The sequence below is a fragment of the Argentina anserina genome, chromosome 6 (assembly GCF_933775445.1).
Source record: "Argentina anserina chromosome 6, drPotAnse1.1, whole genome shotgun sequence".
NCBI classification, from domain to species: Eukaryota; Viridiplantae; Streptophyta; class Magnoliopsida; order Rosales; family Rosaceae; genus Argentina; species Argentina anserina.
Genome location: NC_065877.1, coordinates 27,160,610 through 27,181,840, shown reverse-complemented (window position 1 = coordinate 27,181,840; position 21,231 = coordinate 27,160,610). Strand labels below are relative to the sequence as shown.

At 39.2% G+C, this 21,231-nt stretch overlaps 2 protein-coding genes across 2 annotated transcripts; one reads left to right on the top strand and one right to left on the bottom strand.

Moving 5' to 3' along the window:
• Window positions 1-4,244: 4,244 nt before the first annotated feature.
• Window positions 4,245-5,193, bottom strand: LOC126796675 (protein TIFY 10A-like). Its single transcript, XM_050523411.1, has 2 exons — window positions 4,670-5,193; window positions 4,245-4,554 (listed from the first exon to the last, which is right to left on the bottom strand). The coding sequence occupies exons 1-2, from the start codon at window positions 5,095-5,097 to the stop codon at window positions 4,443-4,445; spliced, it is 540 nt and encodes a 179-aa protein (XP_050379368.1). The 5' UTR covers window positions 5,098-5,193; the 3' UTR covers window positions 4,245-4,442.
• Window positions 5,194-11,497: 6,304 nt separating this feature from the next.
• On the top strand, window positions 11,498-14,092 carry LOC126800382 (pollen receptor-like kinase 3). The gene is made up of 2 exons (XM_050527748.1): window positions 11,498-12,932; window positions 13,323-14,092. The coding sequence occupies exons 1-2, from the start codon at window positions 11,498-11,500 to the stop codon at window positions 14,090-14,092; spliced, it is 2,205 nt and encodes a 734-aa protein (XP_050383705.1).
• Window positions 14,093-21,231: the final 7,139 nt, after the last annotated feature.

Below are 21,231 nucleotides of genomic sequence, written 5' to 3'. Positions count from 1 at the left end.
CAAAATACAAGCTCAATAAACAGTCCACTTCCAATTGCTTTGGGCATCTAGAAGATTGGGCACCGAAACCATGATATTGTCGTCGCCAAAAAAGGTAATTGCTCGGTACAATAAGCGAGGGAGCCCAATACAACCACTGTTATCAAACACCACCGCCGCAGCCGTGAAGCCACTGCACAAGAACCAAAGTGCCTAGACGTTGCCTAAGAACCCTAGGAGACGGCTACCTAAGAGAGAGAGAGAGTATGTTTATTCACATCTCAAATGAGTCGATCCTGGTTTCCATTAAAAAAATGCAAAAATATCGATTTGCACCCAAATAAAAGGTTTGACAATGTCATCTTCATTGCCATTACTGAGGTTGCTATCTCCTTTTTGGCCAGTTAATATGATGGTATGTTGCTTCACTTTGAGTTGATCCGTGCAATCCACTTCCAACACACAATGCCTCTTCATGCGTGACGGGATAAGACTTCGGATTTCTTTGCTCTCCGCTTCTCGACAGGTCATTTTCCTCTTTCTTATTTGTTGTTCCTTAGGTGCTTGGATCCTTTCCAATGCAGGCTTTCGTGAAATGAGGTTTGACTCTTTCTTATCTTTGTCTGAACTTGACATCATTTTGAATACGGAAGTTCGAGTGGTTGTACTACTGATGCGATTGAAGACTGAACCTCAACTTTCTCTCATGTTCACCCGGTCAAAAACCGACACCCTTGTGTTTGATCCTTTAATACGTTCAGATGTTGCTCTTCGAGAACCAGGACGAATGTGATCAAACGACGAAATGCGAGCGGTTGACTGAACCTCTTGACTTTTCTCTTCAATTACCTCGACACTGATATGTTATACATTGGCTCGCTCCACCCTTTTTCCTGAAATTTTGATTGGCTTGCTTGAAGTGAAACCGAGACCGTCTTTAGAAGAATCAATTGTTGCCTCTTGCTCTCTTAACTTCTTTTGTGGTTTATCGAGCTCATGCGCTATCTTTGCTGCAACTTGGTCGTCCTTTTTGCTTGATGAACCAAAGTCGTATCCCGCCTTTTCTAACATCTTGTATGTGTTAGGATCGGACCCTTCACTTGTTCTTTTATTGGGCAACAATTCATGTTCCGTCTTACTTTGAATTGGTTTGACAAACTCCTTTAGTGGCTGCTTTTGTAGGATTTTGGTTGCTCACCTTTATTAATGGCAATATTAACTCCTCCCTCAATAATTTCACATCATCCTCTTATAATTTTTGTGGACACTTTTGTGATTTTGTCCCCATAAATGGAGACTCCCCCTCCCTTCGTCTGGACTTTGTAACATAGCGAAGGAACGGTAAGACATGACTGGTTTTTCCTTCCGCATACGATGTTGCCGCTTCAGTGGTATCACAATATGCATCACACGCGTTACATTCCTTCATGTTTGTGGAGTGTTTTCCTACGTCAATAAGCAACTCCACAAGTGCATATCTCGTTGATTTTGACAATTCCATCAAGTCAGAGAAGCTAAGTTGGAAAGGTAGACTCTCAGATTGTTTCAACACCTCATTTTTCTTTAACACTTGACTTGCACCTATTTCCCTTGCTTCAAGCTTCTCGTCTTTTTTGGAGCTGACTTCACAACTTTTGGCCATTGAAGTGACCTTCGGTTGTTTTGTAGGCAAGTGTTCTATTGAAAAGTTCCAACAAAAAGGCTTCCACAAATATGGAACGACTTTCGTCTCAAAACGTCCTCATCTGTTCTCCTCCCGTCGTGGAGGTGATTTCTTATGACTTGGTTGGGCAATCGGTGAATTTGACATCATACCTTTGCGAGTTCTTCTTCTGGTGACCAATATGCATCTTTCATCATCGGCATTAGAGGCAACTTAGAGGATAGGTGTGGAAGCAGGACATTTTTTAACTTCTTTCATCTTCTTATGTTCACGCGCCTCCTTTATAAAATAAAACGGTGCTTTCATCAGGTGAAAAGGGAGTGGAACTGACTCGAACAACCCAAATGTTACGGTAGTGCAATTGACTTCAACAACGTCGTCAACGTCCAGCTCAATTTTCCCTTGCTTGGCGAGGTTCATTATCAAATTCTTAAGAACAAAGCACTTCTATATAGGGTGACTAACGAGGCGATGATATTTGCAATACTTCAGATCATTGACACGATGCATTTATTCTGGACGCTTGCACTCCGGAAGATCTATTATCTTGTTTTCGAACAGATCCTCTAACATGTCCGCCACATCAGAGTCTGGGAACCGGTACGTCTTTCCCTCCATCTCCTTCAACGTGTGTTTACTCCTATCGTAGGTTCGAGGAGGTTTCACCTTATTGAACTCCTTCTTATTCCGCGTAGAGATCTTAACATGTGTAGTATTGATGACCATTGATTCTTTGAAAGACTTCTTCACAACCTTGTCAAATCTGCTTCCGAAAACTTTATATTTTCGTTGGTCAACCAGAGACTCATTCTTTCCCTTATGACTTGCCAAGCTTAGCTCCATGTCGTGGGCTCGAGTAGCTAACTCTTCGAAAGAACGAGGCTTGATTCTTTGTAAGATGTATAGCAAATCAAAGTGCATGCCTTGGATGCACATTTCAACGGCTGACACCTCTGACAGTCGGTCCTTACAATCAAGGCTAAGTAAGCGACATCTATTGATGTAGTCGACCGCGGGTTCATCCCTCCGTTGCTTCGTGTTAGTTAGCTCCATCATGATCACCGTCCGCCTTGTACTATAGAATCGATTGAGGAACTCGCGCTCCATTTGGTCCCAACTGTCAACATACTCCAGCTCTAAGTCTGTATACCACTCAAAGACATTTCCCTTCAACGAGCGAACAAACTGCTTGACAAGGTGATCGCCTTATGTCCCGACGTTACTGCAAGTCTCCAGGCGACATGTTGCTTTGGGTTCCATTTACCTTCAAATTGTTGGAACTTTGGTGGCTGATACCCTAGCGGCATCCTTAAGTTGTCATCCTCTTAGTGTAAGGTTTAGCTCTCCAAGGTGATGACTTGTTGATGAGGCTTACTAGCAAGTGCCATAAATGTCATGGGTTGAGCTCTATAGCCACGCTCCGGGTGACTTGTTGATGAGGCTTACTAGCAAGTGCCATAAATGTCATGGGTTGAGCTCTATAGCCACGCTCCGGGTGACAAAGGCAATCGGTTCACTCTTTGATATGGAGAATGTTTGTTGGGAGTTCTTGACCGGCTCGGCCTATTTGCTTAACCTCGCGGTTGTGGAGTTGGATTTCGTCGATGGAACGGCTTGATTGTTCTTGGAAGCCATCGCACAAACGAATTTGAAGACTTCTTCGAAGAAAGAGATGAGAGGCCAAAAATGTCCCACCGGGCGTGCCAATTTGTAGAACGGGAATCTGAAAACAAATAAGAGTGCAGACACGTGTACAAATAAAATGTAATTTATTGATAATTAAGCACGAAGTTACAATCTATGTGAACTCTGATTCTATCTCTATATGTGATTTGGTTTAAGGGCGATATGCACTTGATATTGAGAATTTTGAGTTTGGATTTGATGACGAACGAGCGATTTGATAGCTTGACGATTCTTTGTGGAGTTGAGTTTGGATTTGGATTTGATGAAGAATAAGCGATTTTGCAACTTTGATAATTCTTCGTGGACTTGAGTTTGGATTTAGATTTGATGAAGAACGAGCGATTTGATAGCTTGATAATTCTTCGTGGACTTAGGAGACTTTGAGATTTCTCGAGAGTGATCTTACTCAAGTGATTTTCTCTGTTCTTCTCAAGTTTTATTCTCTTCGTGTTGGAAGATGTATTTATAGTGTTAAGACTTCTATTTTCTAGAATATTTTAATGACATTAAAAAAATATTTTTTAAATTGTATAATTAAATCAATATATATTTTCTAATTAATTTAAAATTAATTATTCTTATAATTAAATTAAACAGTCTTAAATAATTGATTTAATTATAACCGTTAAAAAATTTATTAATTTTACTATTTCAAATCGTAAACATTCAATTTCTAATTTAAGTTAGAATCACGTAATTTTAATTACAATCATCTATTTATGTGCTAACACAAGTATTCTTCGGATCCGCACTAACTTTATATGTGCTAATACAAGTGTTATTCGGATCCGCACTAACTTTATATGTGCTAATACAAGTGTTATTCGGATCCGCACTAACTTTATTGACTTTTAAATTTCAAATTTATCGATTTAATCATTTAATAAATTATAATTTATTCATTAAATTTCATGCGTGAAAGAAATTTAATCACACCAGATAGTATTTATCATAATGTTATAAATGGATCAACCTATATTGATTGATCAAACAAATAGTTACACAAATTTAATTTTGTTGTAAGCAGAGACTCAGAGTAGAAGCCTCCTCCTTCACAGAACCCATGATATAAAAGCCTAAAATCTAATCAGATGGAGCTCCGATGTTAATTCCCCTATAGCCGGAGTTCAAGCTGCTTTGAACTTTGACCTCCTGCTTGCTCCTCCGCCTTGGGAGACCCCGCTCTCTGGTTGTGGTTCACTTGGTATGGAGCTACCGCAATCACTCTGAAATTTAAACAACCCAATAAGATCTCCAATCCATAATATATATCAACTCAGTTCAGCGATCATAGCTCTAATCACTCTTAACCAAATCAAATATTTTTGGAAATGAATTTACCTCTCTTTTCTCTTGGCCAAAAACTTATGAAGCGAGTTCCTTCTCATAATAGGCAAATCCGACTCAATAGCCTGAAGCGGTTGCTGTTTCTGCTTCTGTTGCGGCTTGACTATAACATTGGATTCAGTAGAAGAAACCATAGGGCTGCTTCCCTGGGTAGCCAACCCCATAATCTCCTTGGCCTTCTCCGCCGAAAGGTCGCTGAAGACCAACACCTGCCCATTGTAAAAGATAGTCATGGGAGCAGATCTGGGCTGCTCTAGACTCGCAGCAGCAGCCGGGCTGGCCTCCATGGTGTTCAGCAAGTTCATAGTCGCTGGAGCCGGCTTGACTCCGAAGCTGTCGCCCTGGAGGTACTGGCTTCTCTTCTCCTTCAAGTACTGGCTGAGGAGGTTGCAGGTCTGAGCAAAGTTGGACCTCTCCGCCATTGTTGAGATGAATTCTGAAGGTCCGAGAGTAAAAGAATTTGAGGGTCTGGATTGGAATGTAAAGGAAAGTAATGTGTTGGTGATTGTGGAGAAGATTGGAATGGGGAGATATGAATATATACGGGGGAGTCAAACAAGGTTGCCCTTATCGTCCATCGGACCTTTCTTGCTGTCTTTATCTTTGAAATTATAAAATATCAATTTTTTTTCAGGCACGTGTTTTTCGCATTAGGAAAAGCGGGAAGGAGGGAGCGTGGAGCGGAGTTACGTACATGCCCTTGCGGTAATGCGGTGTAAGAGGGGTGATGGGGCTGGTTTGGTCATTCGGCGTGTTTGGCGATGGGGGTGTATGATTCGGTGATTCCACATTCCCGTGCCGACAAGAACCAACAGTGGGGCCCGCACGTGGGCGAGAAGTGGGAAAGACGGGGCGGTTTCTTCTTCTTCGAGATTCGTGAGTTTCGGCACGTTGTACATATTTTAGGCCGGAGGGGTGATTTGGTCATTTTGTAGAGTGGACTAAGGGAGTGACGCGTGTTGGGGTTTCAGTTGCTACGTGGGTTAGAAGGGTGAGATCCACGTTTGCTTGTGGACTGGTTTCTGTAGCATCACGCGTTTTGGTTACGACCTAATCCGCCGACATGTCGTTTTCTCGAGAGTGCTAGGGTTTCTAATTTTCAATGACGTTGTCATCTGTGCGCAAGTGAATGAAGTGATGCCGGAGATTCTCAAGCAACATTTCTTTGGATGTAAGCTCTAAAAGTCTGAATGTTCATATCAAACAAGTTGGTGTTACTGTCGCTTGTTTTATTTTGATTATGTTACTGTTTCTTGTAGAACTATTATTTTGTAGTTAAATTGAAGAAGACCAATTCAAATTAATGAGTGATTGATATATTAGTCGACGCTCATATATTTTGTCTAGATCTAGGGTTTCGAGTACTGGAGAGTTTTTCATCGGGGTGCTTAGATGCCACGTTTTATTTACTCCGTGAGTTCGAATGCCTGCTGACTTTACCAAGGTTGTTAAATCCACCTACGTACATCAATGAAATAGAAAAACCTTAAGGAGGAATGGAGGATTGAACCATGAGTTCTCCTTTGAACAGAAAATGAATGAAATGATCGATGATGATCTGTTAGAGGATGTACGTACAAGCTGATTAAAGGACAACAGAATAGGTATATCAAAATTTCTGGTAGAAGAAATATATACCTTACACGAACTCTATGGTTGTTGAGGAATTCGTACGTGGCCTAATTATTTTGCTACAGTTTATCGGTATCTTTATGGTCGAGCTTAGTTGCCAAGAAACTACAACATAAATAAATCTGCCGTGAATAAATTGTCATCAAATACAATCTATCAAGTAATAAACTCAATCAGGACCAGAATTATTAATCTATCAAATTAAATGAACAGTCATCATGACTATGGAGGTGGCTTGGCTTTAATTGAGTAACACGACTTGTATTCGAAGTCCACCAGTGTCAAACACCCATCCATTAGCATACTGATCTTCCTAGTTTATTCTCGAGTGTATATACTAATCATTCTAGGTATGATCGCTTAATGCCTTAGGCTTTTAGTACAAAACATTTTCTATACAAAGACAACATTAATCTATAAAATGTGTTGATGCACCTCAATTTATTATAACGCAAAGTTGTGAATCATGTACTACATAGTTTGTTGACCAAGAACAAATATTAGTTTACCTGGACTTTGTTAAGAGCAGCCATATTCAAAACGTGGAATCCTTCACAGCATAGTTTAATAGCCGACGGGTAATCCATTACCTTAAACAAACATAGATCAAGCGCGTGAAAATTTACTTTGGTTTTAAATTTTTAGTGGGTAGAGCATTGGTTATGAGAATCTTTCAATATAGAGGTCAATTATATTAGATAAAGCACATGATAAATGTTTATACTTATTATATAGACTATAGTTTGTGTGGTGTTAATGAATTGGAGACAGCAGGCCATCTCTGGCGCTACTCGCACGAAACTTCCATCTCTTTGCAATTGCGCAATTGCTTTGAAGATTCAAAGTTTGAAACGTTCAACAGTTCCACATCACATCAATTAAGACAGACCACTACTTAGAGTCTGGGTCCATACTAGTAGAATCTTCTATTAACAAAGCAAAACAAGAAGGAGATTCTAATAATTAAAATTTTAAATTAAAAAACACATAATCTATTAATTTCTATAAAATTGAACTTAATATATAAAAAATGTTATCGTAATTTAAACACAAAATTGAAAATAAAACCACTTATAAAATTGTGGGAGAATTAATAAAAAATTAAGAGTTTTTGCACGTGCGTAGATGCAGGTAGAAAAACTAGTTATATATAAAAGAAAATTTAAGATAAAAGGTAATCATAGGTTTTTTTATGAAAACAAAATGAATAGAATTTATCATTTAAATGACTTGAAAGTTATAATGCGTTTTTCAATTTTGCTTTTGAATTTAACATAATTCATAACATATCAAGTTGAGACTCAACATATGAAAATTAAGATATTCAGTAAAACAAAAAATCTAAAACATTGTTCTCATGGAATCCCATTTAGAAGCGAATAAAGTTAAAAATCCTAAACGCCGTCACACCTTTAAGGCTTATGTTCAGCTCCGACCAGTAACACTTGGATGCTGATGGGCCTCTTGCCTTTGTGGTTGTCATGGGGTTTGCTGTTGGGCGTGTTTTCATTTCTCTACTCATGGGTAGGCCTCATCATTTAGTCCGCGGAGGCCCGCAAGCTCGATGGGCTTTACCCGGCCCGGCCCGCGAGAAAGCTCATTTCCGTGGCTAGAGGGCCGGGCTTAGATTAGAGGTGTGAAACCCGGCCTGCCCGCGAGAAAGCCCTTAAGGCCCGACCCGTAAAAGCCCACCAAATAATAAAATATTATACATACATATTTTATTAGGTTTAGAATAAAACTATCGCATTATGAAGCAACTATATGAAGGAAATTTCTCGGGATTGATTGACACCAGTCGATATAATCGGTATATATATTTGGTGACCCTGTAAACATTTCATCAAATTCGGACCTCGTTTGACCGTCAGAATTTCCGGTAAACCGAAAACAATATTAATATGTCATAATGGAAGACCCATTATCAAAATGCGAACACCGAAAGCCGTTTGCATATCTAAAATCACCTAATTTTTGTCACCAATTGTGTGCGGTCACACAAAAAAAAACTCATTTGGCAAAGTCCCGGTCAATGAAGATTTTAATATGTCAAAACGTCTTTTCTTTTGTTAACCGTAAGTACGGACGGTCAAACAATATCCAAAACGAACGAAATTTTTACGGGTTCCCTAAATATATATAATGATCACATTTGCTGGTGTCGATCAATCATATTTCGAACTGGAGTTATCGATCGCCGAAGTGTCCACTAATGTAACATAACCTTTATATTAGGTTTATAATAAAACTATCGCATTATGAAGCGACTATATGAAGGAAACTTCTCGGGATCGATCGACATCATCTGATGTGATCGATATATATATTTAGTGACCCTGTAAAAATTTCATCAAATTCAGACCTCGTTTGACCGTCAGAATTTCCGGTAAACCGAAAACACCACTAATATGTCCTAAGGGAGGATCATTACAAAGATGAGAACACCGAAAGCCGTAAAACATATATGAAAATTACCTAATTTTTGTTACCTATCGTGCGCGGTCACACTGAAGAAATCTATTTGAAAAATCCTCGATCAATGGTTTGGTCGGAAGATAGTTTATGTTAAGGTTTTCACGCGCGGTTTGTTAATGGCAATGGCTAGGTTGCAGCAATTATGTTGTGCAAATTTTGGAATGATTTGGGTTACTTCAAATATGGTATGTGAACTTATGATTATGAACACTTGACATAGATTGGATAATTACCAACAAAAAAAGACATAGATTAGCTAGGATGGTTTTCAGCGACTTTGATCGAATTCTTACAAAGGATGGAGCAACATCAAAACAATGCTAGGACTCATTGAAACATGAGAAATTCTTGTGTGTGTTAAACACACCATGTGTCCCGTGCGACCCACAAATCAAAAAGTGACACGTGTGCCATAAATCCACGTTGATTTAACAAGAGAAACAAATAAGTGGAAAACACAATCTCCAATCTGATAAACTTGTCTTCCTCCATCGTCCTTTTCAAAGAACCTAGAAATTTGGTATAAGTGGTGGGATGCGAACGGTTTCAAGTTTTTGGTTTCTAGGATACTTAACATCGAGTGGGAAAATTGGGGAAGTGATTGGATGGTGACGAAGACGCAGAGGGGTCATTGGATCTGGGGGAGATTGAGGTGGAGGACGGGAGAAAGAGAGGAGAGGAAGATGGAGAGCACCTGGGTTTGGCTTTGATGCTCGGGAAAACCCATAACTAAACATAAACTGAAAACTGGGTGGTAAAGTGAATCGCAGTTTTGTGTTTAGTCGATAAGAAAAACCTAAGTGAAGAAGAACTGGAGCAATTAGGCAACATAGATGAAATCCAGGTGACCTAAAAAAGTACTCTAACCAATCTCAAGATCCTGGAACTCTAGTCTAACCAATTCTTTGGGCCAATTCCAGTCGAATCGGTAACCTTGCCAAGTTGGAAGAGCTAGTTTTGCATATCAACAACCTCACCGGTGCCTTGCCTCCATCTCTCAACAACTGTACAAATCTATCAACCCTGATTTTGCGAGTTAATTACATGTCTGGAGAACTCTCTGCCTTCAACTTCTCGATTTATCGGTTGTATAAGTTACGTGGCACGGTTGACTCATCAAAGAATTTCTTGAAACATGGTTTATCTTTCTAGTAAAATGTTTATTTGTAGTCAATTTTCTAGGGAGATATGACTTAATAAATGTTGGGTTATGTCTTTATGGTATTGGGCTTGGATAATAACTCTAGTGAATTTTTGAGCTAGCTTGTTCTCCATTAGCTCATATTGAGACTTAGATTTCATAAAGCATGAATTTTTTCTCCCCAGCTCAAAATTATTTAATAAACCTTGTCTTAACAATGAGTCTTGTAAGATTCGTACCATCCACACCATAAACATTCGTATAACTGTATAAGCCTTAAAACATAGATTATATACCTACGTGAATTGTATAATAAATTAATAATCGACTACATCGAATCTTTGAAGAAAGCATGTTTATCTCTACAGTACGCTTGAGTACACGAATTAGTCGTTAGTTAGACACTCTCTTTTGAGTCGAACCTGATGTGGTCGAGGCTTATATATGTGGAATTTTGGGTGTCAACATATGGTAACTTAGTAAGCGAACATTCTCAGTAATCCTACTGAGTAGCATCGATCAATCACGGCATAAAGGACGGCAAATCCCATATTCCCTCTAGCACTCGTCTTTTTTTCTTTTGAATTTTGACAGCTGACAGGGGAGTCGGAGATTAGAAATGATGCCCCTCTTTGATTCTTATGACAGTTATGAGTCCACCGCGGCAACCACCCCCATTTTCATTTATATTTCTTACATTTGCTGGTCATTACATTTATAGTTCGTCGTAAAGCATATAAAAAAGTCCTAAAACATTTCATTAGAAAGATAATAACGCAACATCAAACTTTTCGAAAGCATTTTATCTACGTACGTACATGTGGTCGATACACATTTTAGGAAGGTGAGTCCTTAACGGAACTCTAAACCAATATAGTTACTGATTTTCAAAGTGGGATAATTCTTGAACTTAAAACACATTTTGGAATATTACCTAACGTTGTAAAATATGAATCGAAGTACTTGACAAATAACTAATAGCTAAAATTACCTTAACAAAATAACCAACCGAAGGACTTGTCTCCGTGGGAACCAAATTGAAGAAAACCTCCACAAAAAAATAAAATAAAATAAAATTGAAGAAACCTCCCACTAAAAGTTTCACACCTTCTATTCACATTTTTTCTTTCCTTTGTCAAATCTAGGAGCCTAACATTCACCCGACTACGTACCTAAATGTTCTTGTTCATTATGAATTGCATGATCGAATGAGTTGTCTCGGCTTCTAATTGTGAGAAGTTAAACAGACCTGGTTCATACGGTTAGAAGAATTTGACTCGTATATCTCTTCTATCAGATTCAGTTTTCCTACAACAACTGAAAACCTACCCAGCTAGTCCTTAACGGTCAAACCATACAGACAAGAAACGGTTATAACGGTTTTTTCGACATTCTGACCAGTTCAATGCATCTGCGCATGCGTTCTTCCTTTAGGGCCTCTTCCTCATTCTGAGGCCTCTCTTTTGCTCTCACATCCGAAAAAAAAACCAAAAAAAACAAAATGAAAACTAACCCCAGGTTTTGAGTTTCTTTCACACACCATGAACATAATTCCAAAAAAACCTTAATTACTGATGGCTGCAGCTGCCGGGCTCAATTTTCACCGGCCGTACCTCCTCCTCTCCATTATCTTCCTCTCCCTTTCTCCATTGACATATTCGATATCCGATGCCGAAGCGTTGCTCAAGTTCAAACAATCACTCACCAATGCAGACGCTTTGGACTCGTGGGTGCCTAACTCTGCACCATGCGCCAATGACGCAAAATGGGCGGGACTTGTATGCTTTGATGAGATCGTTACGGGTCTTCGTCTCGGAGGAATGGGGTTATCTGGTACACTAGACTTTCAAACGCTAAATGAAGTTAAGGGTCTTCGAACAATGAGCGTGGTGAACAACAATTTCTCCGGCTCCATCCCGGATTTCAATATCATTGGCCCCTTGAAGGCTATCTATTTGTCCGGTAATGCATTTTCCGGTGAGATTCCATCGGACTTTTTTACCAACATGGACTCATTGAAGAGAGTCTGGCTGGACCGCAATAAATTCAGTGGGAAAATTCCTGCATCTCTGGGGGAAACTCCCAATTTGCAGGTACTGCATCTCGAGAACAACGAATTTAGTGGAAGCATCCCGGAATTGAGCCAAGTTTCGTTGACGGTGCTCAATGTGTCTAATAACAAGCTGGAGGGGGAGATTCCGAAGACTCTGGCTAAATTTGATGAGACTGTGTTTTCCGGAAACTCAGGTCTTTGTGGGCAGAAGGTGGGAAAAGATTGTAACAATGCAGCAGGGTGGCCAATACCTACACCCTCACCAACGAGTTCTAATGGGGACAATGAAGGTAGTGGCTCCAGTTCGAAACGTAAGAAGGGAACCTCTACAATTGTTATTGCTCTGTCAGTAACTTGTGCGGTGGTGCTTCTCATGCTTATCCTTCTATTGTTTGTCAGATCAAGAAGGAAGAAGTCAGATGAGAATTTAAATGCACTTGGAACCCAAAACACTCCAAGCTATGATCGTCCTCCTCCACAACAGGCACAAGTAGAAGCGGTTGAGTTGAATGTGGCGGAGATCAATAACAGGGAAAGAGAACTGGTGGTGGAGTCTCCTGCATCAGTTAGTAGTGCTAAAAAGGGTAGCGCGGGGCGCAAGAGTACTTCGAGTCATGCTAAAGGAGTAGGAGGGATGCCGGAGCTAGTGATGTTGAATGAAGAGAAGGGAGTGTTTGGGTTGACGGATTTGATGAAGGCCGCAGCCGAGGTGCTTGGAAATGGGGGGATGGGTTCATCTTATAAGGCTGTCCTGGCGAATGGGTTTGCAGTTGTGGTGAAGAGAATAAGAGAAATGAATGCAATGAGTAGAGAGGGCTTTGATGCAGAGATGAAGAGGTTGGGGACTCTACGCCATTGGAATATCTTGACTCCTTTGGCTTATCACTACAGAAAAGAAGAGAAACTGTTAGTTTACGAGCACATCCCCAACAGCAGCTTGCTTTATCTATTACATGGTATGGTTTTTCGGAAAATTCTAATATACTGGTTTTTCTTCCTTCTAATTCTAAGCTTATAATCCTTATATGAGTACGTAGCACAATGAGGTGATTAGCTTTCTTCTGCAACCCTACAGTTTGATATGTTACGTTGCTAAATTGTATGTTTGGCTCACAGCTCACTAGTTATAAGTAATTTTGCTTGCATTAATTCATGGCCAAGTTTAGCAATATAAGAAAATAAAATGTTGTGATCAGAATCCATATGTGACACTAGCTACAACTTGATCGATCATACCTTTAAGAGATGGAGCTGCAAAATTGATGTTATTCTATAAACTAGCCTGCATACTTCTTATTAGTGCTGCAATAATTATGTTTTCTGATAAGGATAAGATATAATTTCAGGTGATCGTGGATCGTCCCACGACCAACTTAATTGGCCTGCTAGGTTAAAGATTATTCAAGGCACAGCAAGAGGGATGGGTTTTATCCATACTGAATTTTCAGGCTATGATTTGCCACATGGGGACCTAAAGTCAAGCAACGTACTAATTGGCCTCGACTATCAGCCATTGCTTTCAGAGTTTGGATTTGCTCCGATGATCAACTCTTCACATTTACCCCAAGCTTTGTTTGCGTACAAAGCCCCAGAAGCTTCAGAATTTGGCCAAGTATCACCCAAGTGTGATGTGTTCTGTCTAGGAGTCCTCATTCTCGAAACCCTAACAGGCAAATTCCCTTCTCAGTATCTGAGCAATGGCAAAGGTGGGACTGATGTAGTCCAATGGGTGCGGTCAGCTATCTCTGAAAGGAGAGAATTGGAATTATTAGACCCCGAGATATCAAACGAACAGGGTTCAATCAATGAGATGGAGAAGCTCCTCCACATTGGTGCAGCCTGCACGGAGAATGATCCGAGGCAACGGTTAGATATGATGGAGGCTATTCGAAGGATAGAGCAGATTAAGGCCGTGGGAGCTGGTGAAGAGGCTGCTAGAACAGTACAAGTGCTTCCGTCATTAAGAGACGGTTATGCAGACTCTTCTTTAGCAATGCCAAAGACAACTCATGCACCAACGTTGCGAGAAGGGGTAACAGATATCTCCGAATCGGCAGCTGCTGAGACCGAGATCAGCAGACTGCCATCACGCAGCTACCGGAGCAGATCGGGGTGACGGGTGTTGATAGTAGCAATGTTAGGCAATGAGTGATGATACATAATGTGACGGCCTCAAAGAAGTTGAAGTATACTCCAAGGAAAATGAGAGAAGAGCGGCCTCCAAACTTGTTTTCTGGGGCATTATTGTACAAGTAAAAGGGTCAAGGATGGAAGATACAGAGCCCTGTATACATCATTACTATAATGTACATATTACCTCTCTTTGAGTTCTATATTTGGATTTTTCTCCTTCTTGTTAACCAGAACATTTAATGTACCAGCATGTTGCCTTCTGTAGTCATTTCCTTCAAATAAAATAGATGATAGATTATAGCTTGTTGATAGACTAATATGATTTGTAAGCTGGATTTGGGTAAATAAAACACATATAAAGCACATAATACAGCTACAAATTATATGTTTAAATGTTTAAATCCCAGAGGTATGATTCTTTAATTTCTCTTTAGAATTGAAGGACAATATATATAGGTGAAGAAAGTACCCAAAAAAAGAAAGAAAGAAAAAGAAATCTGATCTGTGGCAGAAGTCGCAAAACCATACTGTGTTTTCAGTTTCTGCCTAACAATCCAGTCTCATTTCCCTTTCTAGGCGGTACCATCCATAAGCTGACTAACCAGCATTCCTGGAAAAATATCACTACTACAAATATAGTGACATACAGCACATTTTACACAACCAAGTGAAGATTACGTCTTGTCTGATAAGTCTGACCCTTTCATACAATTAAGATTATGAAATTTTGTTGTGTTAATGGTGAAAAAATAAAAAGAATAATTCTTAGTTTTATCATACAACAAAGATTAAAAATTTCCATTGTATATATATCCTTTATCAAACACACTTAAAATGCAGAATTATAGAAACAACAAAATTATATGGCTGTTCCGGAAGAATTATTATTCCACTTTTGTGTGTGTCTTAGCCTTAATAGATTTCCTGTTAGAGATAGATTAACATCTATGTAATAGATTATGACTCTGAATCCTACGGGTTTGTGGTTTTGTAATTGCCTATATATATGCCCCCATATCATTCAATAAAGATACAGTTATTTCATCACGCATCACGTTATCACGCACTTTGCTCTAAAACCATGAACTTTTAGAGTCCTAGAAATCTTTTTTTTTTCGCTGGCCGCCCTTGTTTCCGGCCTCCAGCACCCTTCCCGTCGGCGACAGACCCTACTGCTCCTCACAGCCCATGTCCGCTGCCCCTGCAGACCCCCGCAGCCCCTACACGCAGCCGCGCAGCTCCACATGGTCTTTTTCTCCGTATTCGCCCCGCAAAATCATTTTTTTCCCACAAGACCCCGCATCAAAGCATTCAAGATTGCTCCTCCAGCATATTCACGCAAGCTCCTCCAGTATAGTCGTTTGCATCGATTTTTCTTGTGACCATATACGTCACCCCTTATAATTCCTATTATACTTGAATTTAATTGATTCTGTATTCCTTCTTGTAGATGTCATCGCCATCTCGACCGGAATTTGGCCTTCTTGATCATGATCACGAGAAAAATCGATGCAAACGATGATACTCACGATCACATCCAAAACAACGGTGCACTCAGGTGACCACAGACGTCACCCCTTCTAATTCATATTATACTTGAATTGAATCGATTTCGTATTCGTTTTTGTAGATGTCATCGCCATCTCGACCGGAATTTGGCCTTCTTGATCTAGAAGGCAAGGAATACCACCGCTGGGTTTCCGACATGGAGCTCACTTTCGAGAGCTAAGGGATTCAAGGCATGTTTGTCGACCCTCCTGCTAATTTCCCACCTATGACCAAGACTCAAGCTCTCATCTTCATGAGACGTCACATCCAAGCAACTCTCAAGAGACAATACTTGAACGTAAAAGATCCTAAAGAATTATGGGACAAACTACGCTTGCGGTACAACAACGTTCATGATAAGCTTCTCCCTGAATTGATCATTAGATGAGAGAACAACGAAATCTCAGTGAACTACACAAGTGAGCAATCGGTCCGAAACTAAGTCACTACACGCATTAATGACGTTTTCGCTTATTCTGTCTCACATGAGATCATATCTGAAGACGATGTTGAACCTCGCTTTGTAGCTGAATGCAAACACAGAGTAGATTGGCCGAAGTGGAAGGAAGCAATCCATGTAGAACTTGACTTATTAGCGAAGAGAGAAGTCTTCGAAAAGGTTGAATTGACTCCAAGAGATGTCAAACATGTTGGACATAAATGGGTCTTCGTTCATAAGCGTAATGAGATGAATGAGATCGTACGTTATAAGGCAAGACTCATGGCGCAAGGATTCTCATAACGACCTGACATTAACTATGAAGAGAATTATTCTCCTATTATGGACATCATTACCTTCTGCTACCTCATTAATCTGGTAGTGTCTGAAGATTAAATATGCAGCTTATGGATGTGGTCACAGCTTATCTCTATGGGGATCTTGACGCAATGATATACATTAAAGCTCCAGAGGGACTACCTTTACCTCCATCAAGTGTCTCCAGACTACGGAGTGCTCATGCAGTCAGATTACGTCGTTTGTTGTACGGGTTGAAGCAATCCGGAAGAATATGGTACAATCGGTTGCATCGATACTTTGTGAGAAGGGGTTATAAGAATGATGAACTATGCCCAAGCGTGTTCATACAAAAAACAAATTCCGGATTCGTCATTGTTGCAGTTTACGTTGATGACATGAACATAATTGGTACTATGAGATTGAAGAGACCGTGTCTCATTTAAAGTCGGAATTTGAGATGAATGACCTAGGTAGGACGAAATTATGTGTCGGCCTTGAGCTTGTGCATAGGGCTGACGGTATCTTAGTCCACCAGTCGAACTACACACAGAAAATGCTTCGACGTTTCAATATGTATCTATGCAGTCCATTGTCTATTCCCATAGTCGTCTGAATCTAGATATCAAGAATGATCCATTCCGTCCTAAAGAGGATGATGAAGAAGTTCTTGGTCCTGAAGTTCCATACCTTAGTGCAATTGGGGCACTATTGTATCTTCCTCAATGCACTAGACCGAACATATCTTTCGCAGTGAACTTATTAGCTAGATTTAGCTCCGCGCCTACGCTACATCATTGGAATGGAATCAAGCATTTGTTTCAATACTTGAAAGGTTTCTTTGACATGGGATTATTCTACCCCTATTGCTGAAAGAACACTACCACGGTATCTCCCCACACCACCGTCGTCGTCGACCCCAGCCTTGCCGCTGTACATCGCAGCGACACCGCCGGCCGCGATGGCGTGGAGACTGTGCACGGTGCCGAGATCAGCAACCGGTCTTGTTATGCAAAGACTCCAAACAACTTGTTAGTTGGTTATGCAGACGCATGGTACCTCTCTAACCCTCACAAGGCTCGTTCTCAAACCAGTTATGTGTTTATCATTAGGAATACAACGATATCTTGGAGATCCACGAAGCAATATCTTGTTACAACTTTTTCGAATCACGTGGAGATCATTGCTCTCCATGAAGCATTTAAAGAATGTATTTGTCTATAGTCACTCGTTTGTCATATTCGTGATTCTTGTGGATTAGTCTCTACAACTCATCAACCTACGTGCATTTATGAAGATAATGTTGCTTGCATAGAGCAGACCAAGTTAGGTTTCATCAAGAGAGACAACATCAAGCATATTTCGCCAAAGTTCTTCTACAACATTCAATAATAGAAGTTCTTGAATGTTCAGATCAATCAAATGAGTTCAGAATCCAATGTTGCAGATTTGTTCACTAAGTCTTTGCCTAAATCTATTTTTGTGAAACATGTGAAGAGCATTGGCATGTGTCGTTTATCAGAACTTTAGAGTTTGGTAGACTTCAGGGGGAGTCTACATCACATGTTAAGATCTTTAAGTAGTTGGTACGTTGTGCTCTTTTTCCGTTCGATCAAGCTTTTGTTTTACCCAAGAGGTTTTTGTTTTTTGCTTGATAAGGTTTTTACCGATGCAACGTTGTGCGCCATGCAACCTAGGCATGCGACACATGAGAGAGTGTTACGGGAGAATTACTATTCTACCCTTGTGTGTCTTAGCCTTAATATGTTTCCTGTTATAGATAGATTAACATCTCTGTAATAGATTAGGACTCTGAATCCTACCGGATTGTAGTTTTGTAATGCTTATATATAGTTCCTCATATCATTCAATAAAGATATATTTATTTCATCCTGCATCAATGACGCAATTATATAACTTTAACAAGACAATACACAATATTATTTTTGTTGTGTGAGAGAATCTCATTTTGGTTATCAAACCCCTTATTTTGGCTGATCATGTTTCAACATGTGTGAAGAGATGCCAATTGCATTTGATAGATGACTTATACAACAAAACATAAAGAGTGGTGTTGTTTGAAGAATATCTCAAAGTAATTGACACAACTGTTACTTGTTACTTTGTTGTGTGAGTATGTTTCCATATTTCTTTCCATGTTTTAACATGTGCTAGGAGATGCTAATTGCATTTGCTAAATGATTTATACAACAAAACATAAAGAGTGGTATTGCTTGAATAAGATCTCAAAGTAATTCACACAACTGGTAGTTTTCTATCTGTTGTGTGAGTATGTTTCCATATTTCTTCCCATATCTACTAGTACCACCTTGTGCAATTGGTAAAACACTAGTACAACAAAATATACATCTTGTGAATGTTTTTATGTTATGTGATCATTTTTAGTGTTTAGGGTTTAGGGTTTAGGGTTTAGGGTTTGACATTTAAAATAAAAATCATATTTTAGTATTAATTTTTTAATGAATTTTAGAATTATTTAGATTATTTTTAAATTATAAATATTTGAAAAGCTAAATAAATAAAAGGCAAGGGTTGAGCCACATAGGCCATATTTGACTTTTAATTATTTTTTAAGTTACTAAAAAAAGTTCATAAAATTTTAAAAATAGTTTCGTTGCCCGAAAAAAATCTCCGAAATTTTTTATAATCTCGTGCTAATATGCTCTATGCAACCATGTAAAAGTTTTCACATACTTATACACACATAACATTGGTGCCCTTAGGAGGGTATAAAGATACCTAAAGTGAGTAGTTCATATTTAGGAATTGACCGCATCGATCGTGATCCAATCGTGCTAAAAAATAAGTAAATTTTGTACCTCAATTATATTTCACTAGAATGTTATACCACATTAGTACACACGTTGTGCTTCAAATGACAAATAGTCGCAAACTGATAAAATTCGATCAATCGTAAGGTAGTATAGTGTACGTCATTAACTAAACATTTGTATGGTACCAAAATCGACATGTTTTCAACAATGTTTAGATCTCGATTCGCAAGATTACCAAATCGACACGGCCGGTACTTATTACACGAAATTGTTTTTAACTACTATCTCATAACTTATTTATTTGATTTTCTTGATCTTTAAGGAAATTAAACCGTACGTAAGATGTGATCACTATAGTGAAATATACTTTTATGTATCACAAGATTCGCTTATATATTTGCAACAAGATGCGCAATTCACCCTAAACATATAGTATAAAAAAATAAAAATATTCACATAATAAAAAAAAAATTTGTTGTGTGATAGGATGTTACGATCACTTTTACTCAAGCTATACTTAGGTGGGAATATTGTCTCATTCACTTTGTCATTTCAAAGTTCATTTTGACATGTTAATAAGAGAACTCATACAACAATAGAATTCATAACCATTGTGTGAATGAAAAGCCAAACTTGTCATGTCACTCGAAATTTAGCAATTCCCTCTGACCAAAGTGGTCAAATTTCCCTCTAAACTTAATGACACTTTTTTTTTACAACAAACTTACCAATGTGTCTTGAAACCTTTGTTGTATGAAAATTAGACATGTTAAAGACCTAGCTGATAGGGTCAATCCCTCCTTAATGAAGGTGTGAAAACTATGTGATGTTCACATGAGTAAATCGAACACACCTATTGCTTTGGTGACCATTAATTGATGGAGTTGGTTTTGTTGAAACTTGGAGCAACCTTTGTTGAAGGTAAGAAACAAATCAACCACCTAATCTACAACCTTATGGTGGTAGGTGGTTGATTTGTTTGACAAAGAAAGAAGAATGCATTGATGAGCATGCCAACATTAAGCATGAATCAAGGAAGAAGATTGACTTTGCTTCCATGCATGTTACACGAAAATACATGAATTGCACAAAGATGTTTGCCTATATAAAGGCATGAGAAGTGGTGCAATAAACATAGAAGAAGAATAAAGGAGAGATCATCTTGTATGTGATCAAGAGTGAGAGATAGAGAGAAAACTCCAAGTAGAGAGTTTTGTGTGTGTAGCAAAATAAAGTGTGTGAGAGTGTATCCCTTCAAGTGTGAGTCTTGAAGTAGTGTTTCTCTCGGTGTAACCTTTCTTCGTATAGTGGAGGTTCTTTATTGTTGCTACCCGTGGACGTAGGCACTTTGCCGAACCACGTTAAATCCCGGTATTCTCTATCATTTTTATTTTCGCTTATGGTTGTGAGTTATTTTAATTTCCATTCTACAATTCATTCTTCTGCATTCCCCAACAGTGGTATCAAAGCTCCTGGTTCTGACTGGGAGATGCTAGAATGGAAGGATCATGGAGTACCATGATCAGACTCAACCACTCTAACTGGATTACTTAGAAGCCGAGAATGGAGGATATTCTCTATTGCAAAGATTTGCATGAGCCGATCGAGGGAGACGATGCCAAGCCAAGTGAGATTTCACCAGAAATTTGGACGAAGAACCGCAAAGCCATCGGTCATATTCGTGAATGAGTGGATGATAGTGTGTTTCACCATGTTGCCAATGAAACCAGCGCGCATGAGCTTTGGTTGAAGCTGGAGTCCTTATTTGAGAAAAAGACTACTGCCAAGAAAGCTTTTCTCATTAAAGAGCTCGTCAACATGATGTATCGGAGAGGCGTTCGAGTGACTGAGCACCTCAACAACTTTCAGAGTGTACTCAATCAATTAGCCACGATGAGCATGAAGATTGATGATGAGTTATAAGTGTTGCTGCTGCTCGGGTCGTTACCAGATAGCTGGGAGACATTTATTGTCACTCTAAGCAACTCTGCTCCTAATGGTGTATTATCTATGGAAAATATTAAAGATAATATGTTGAACGAA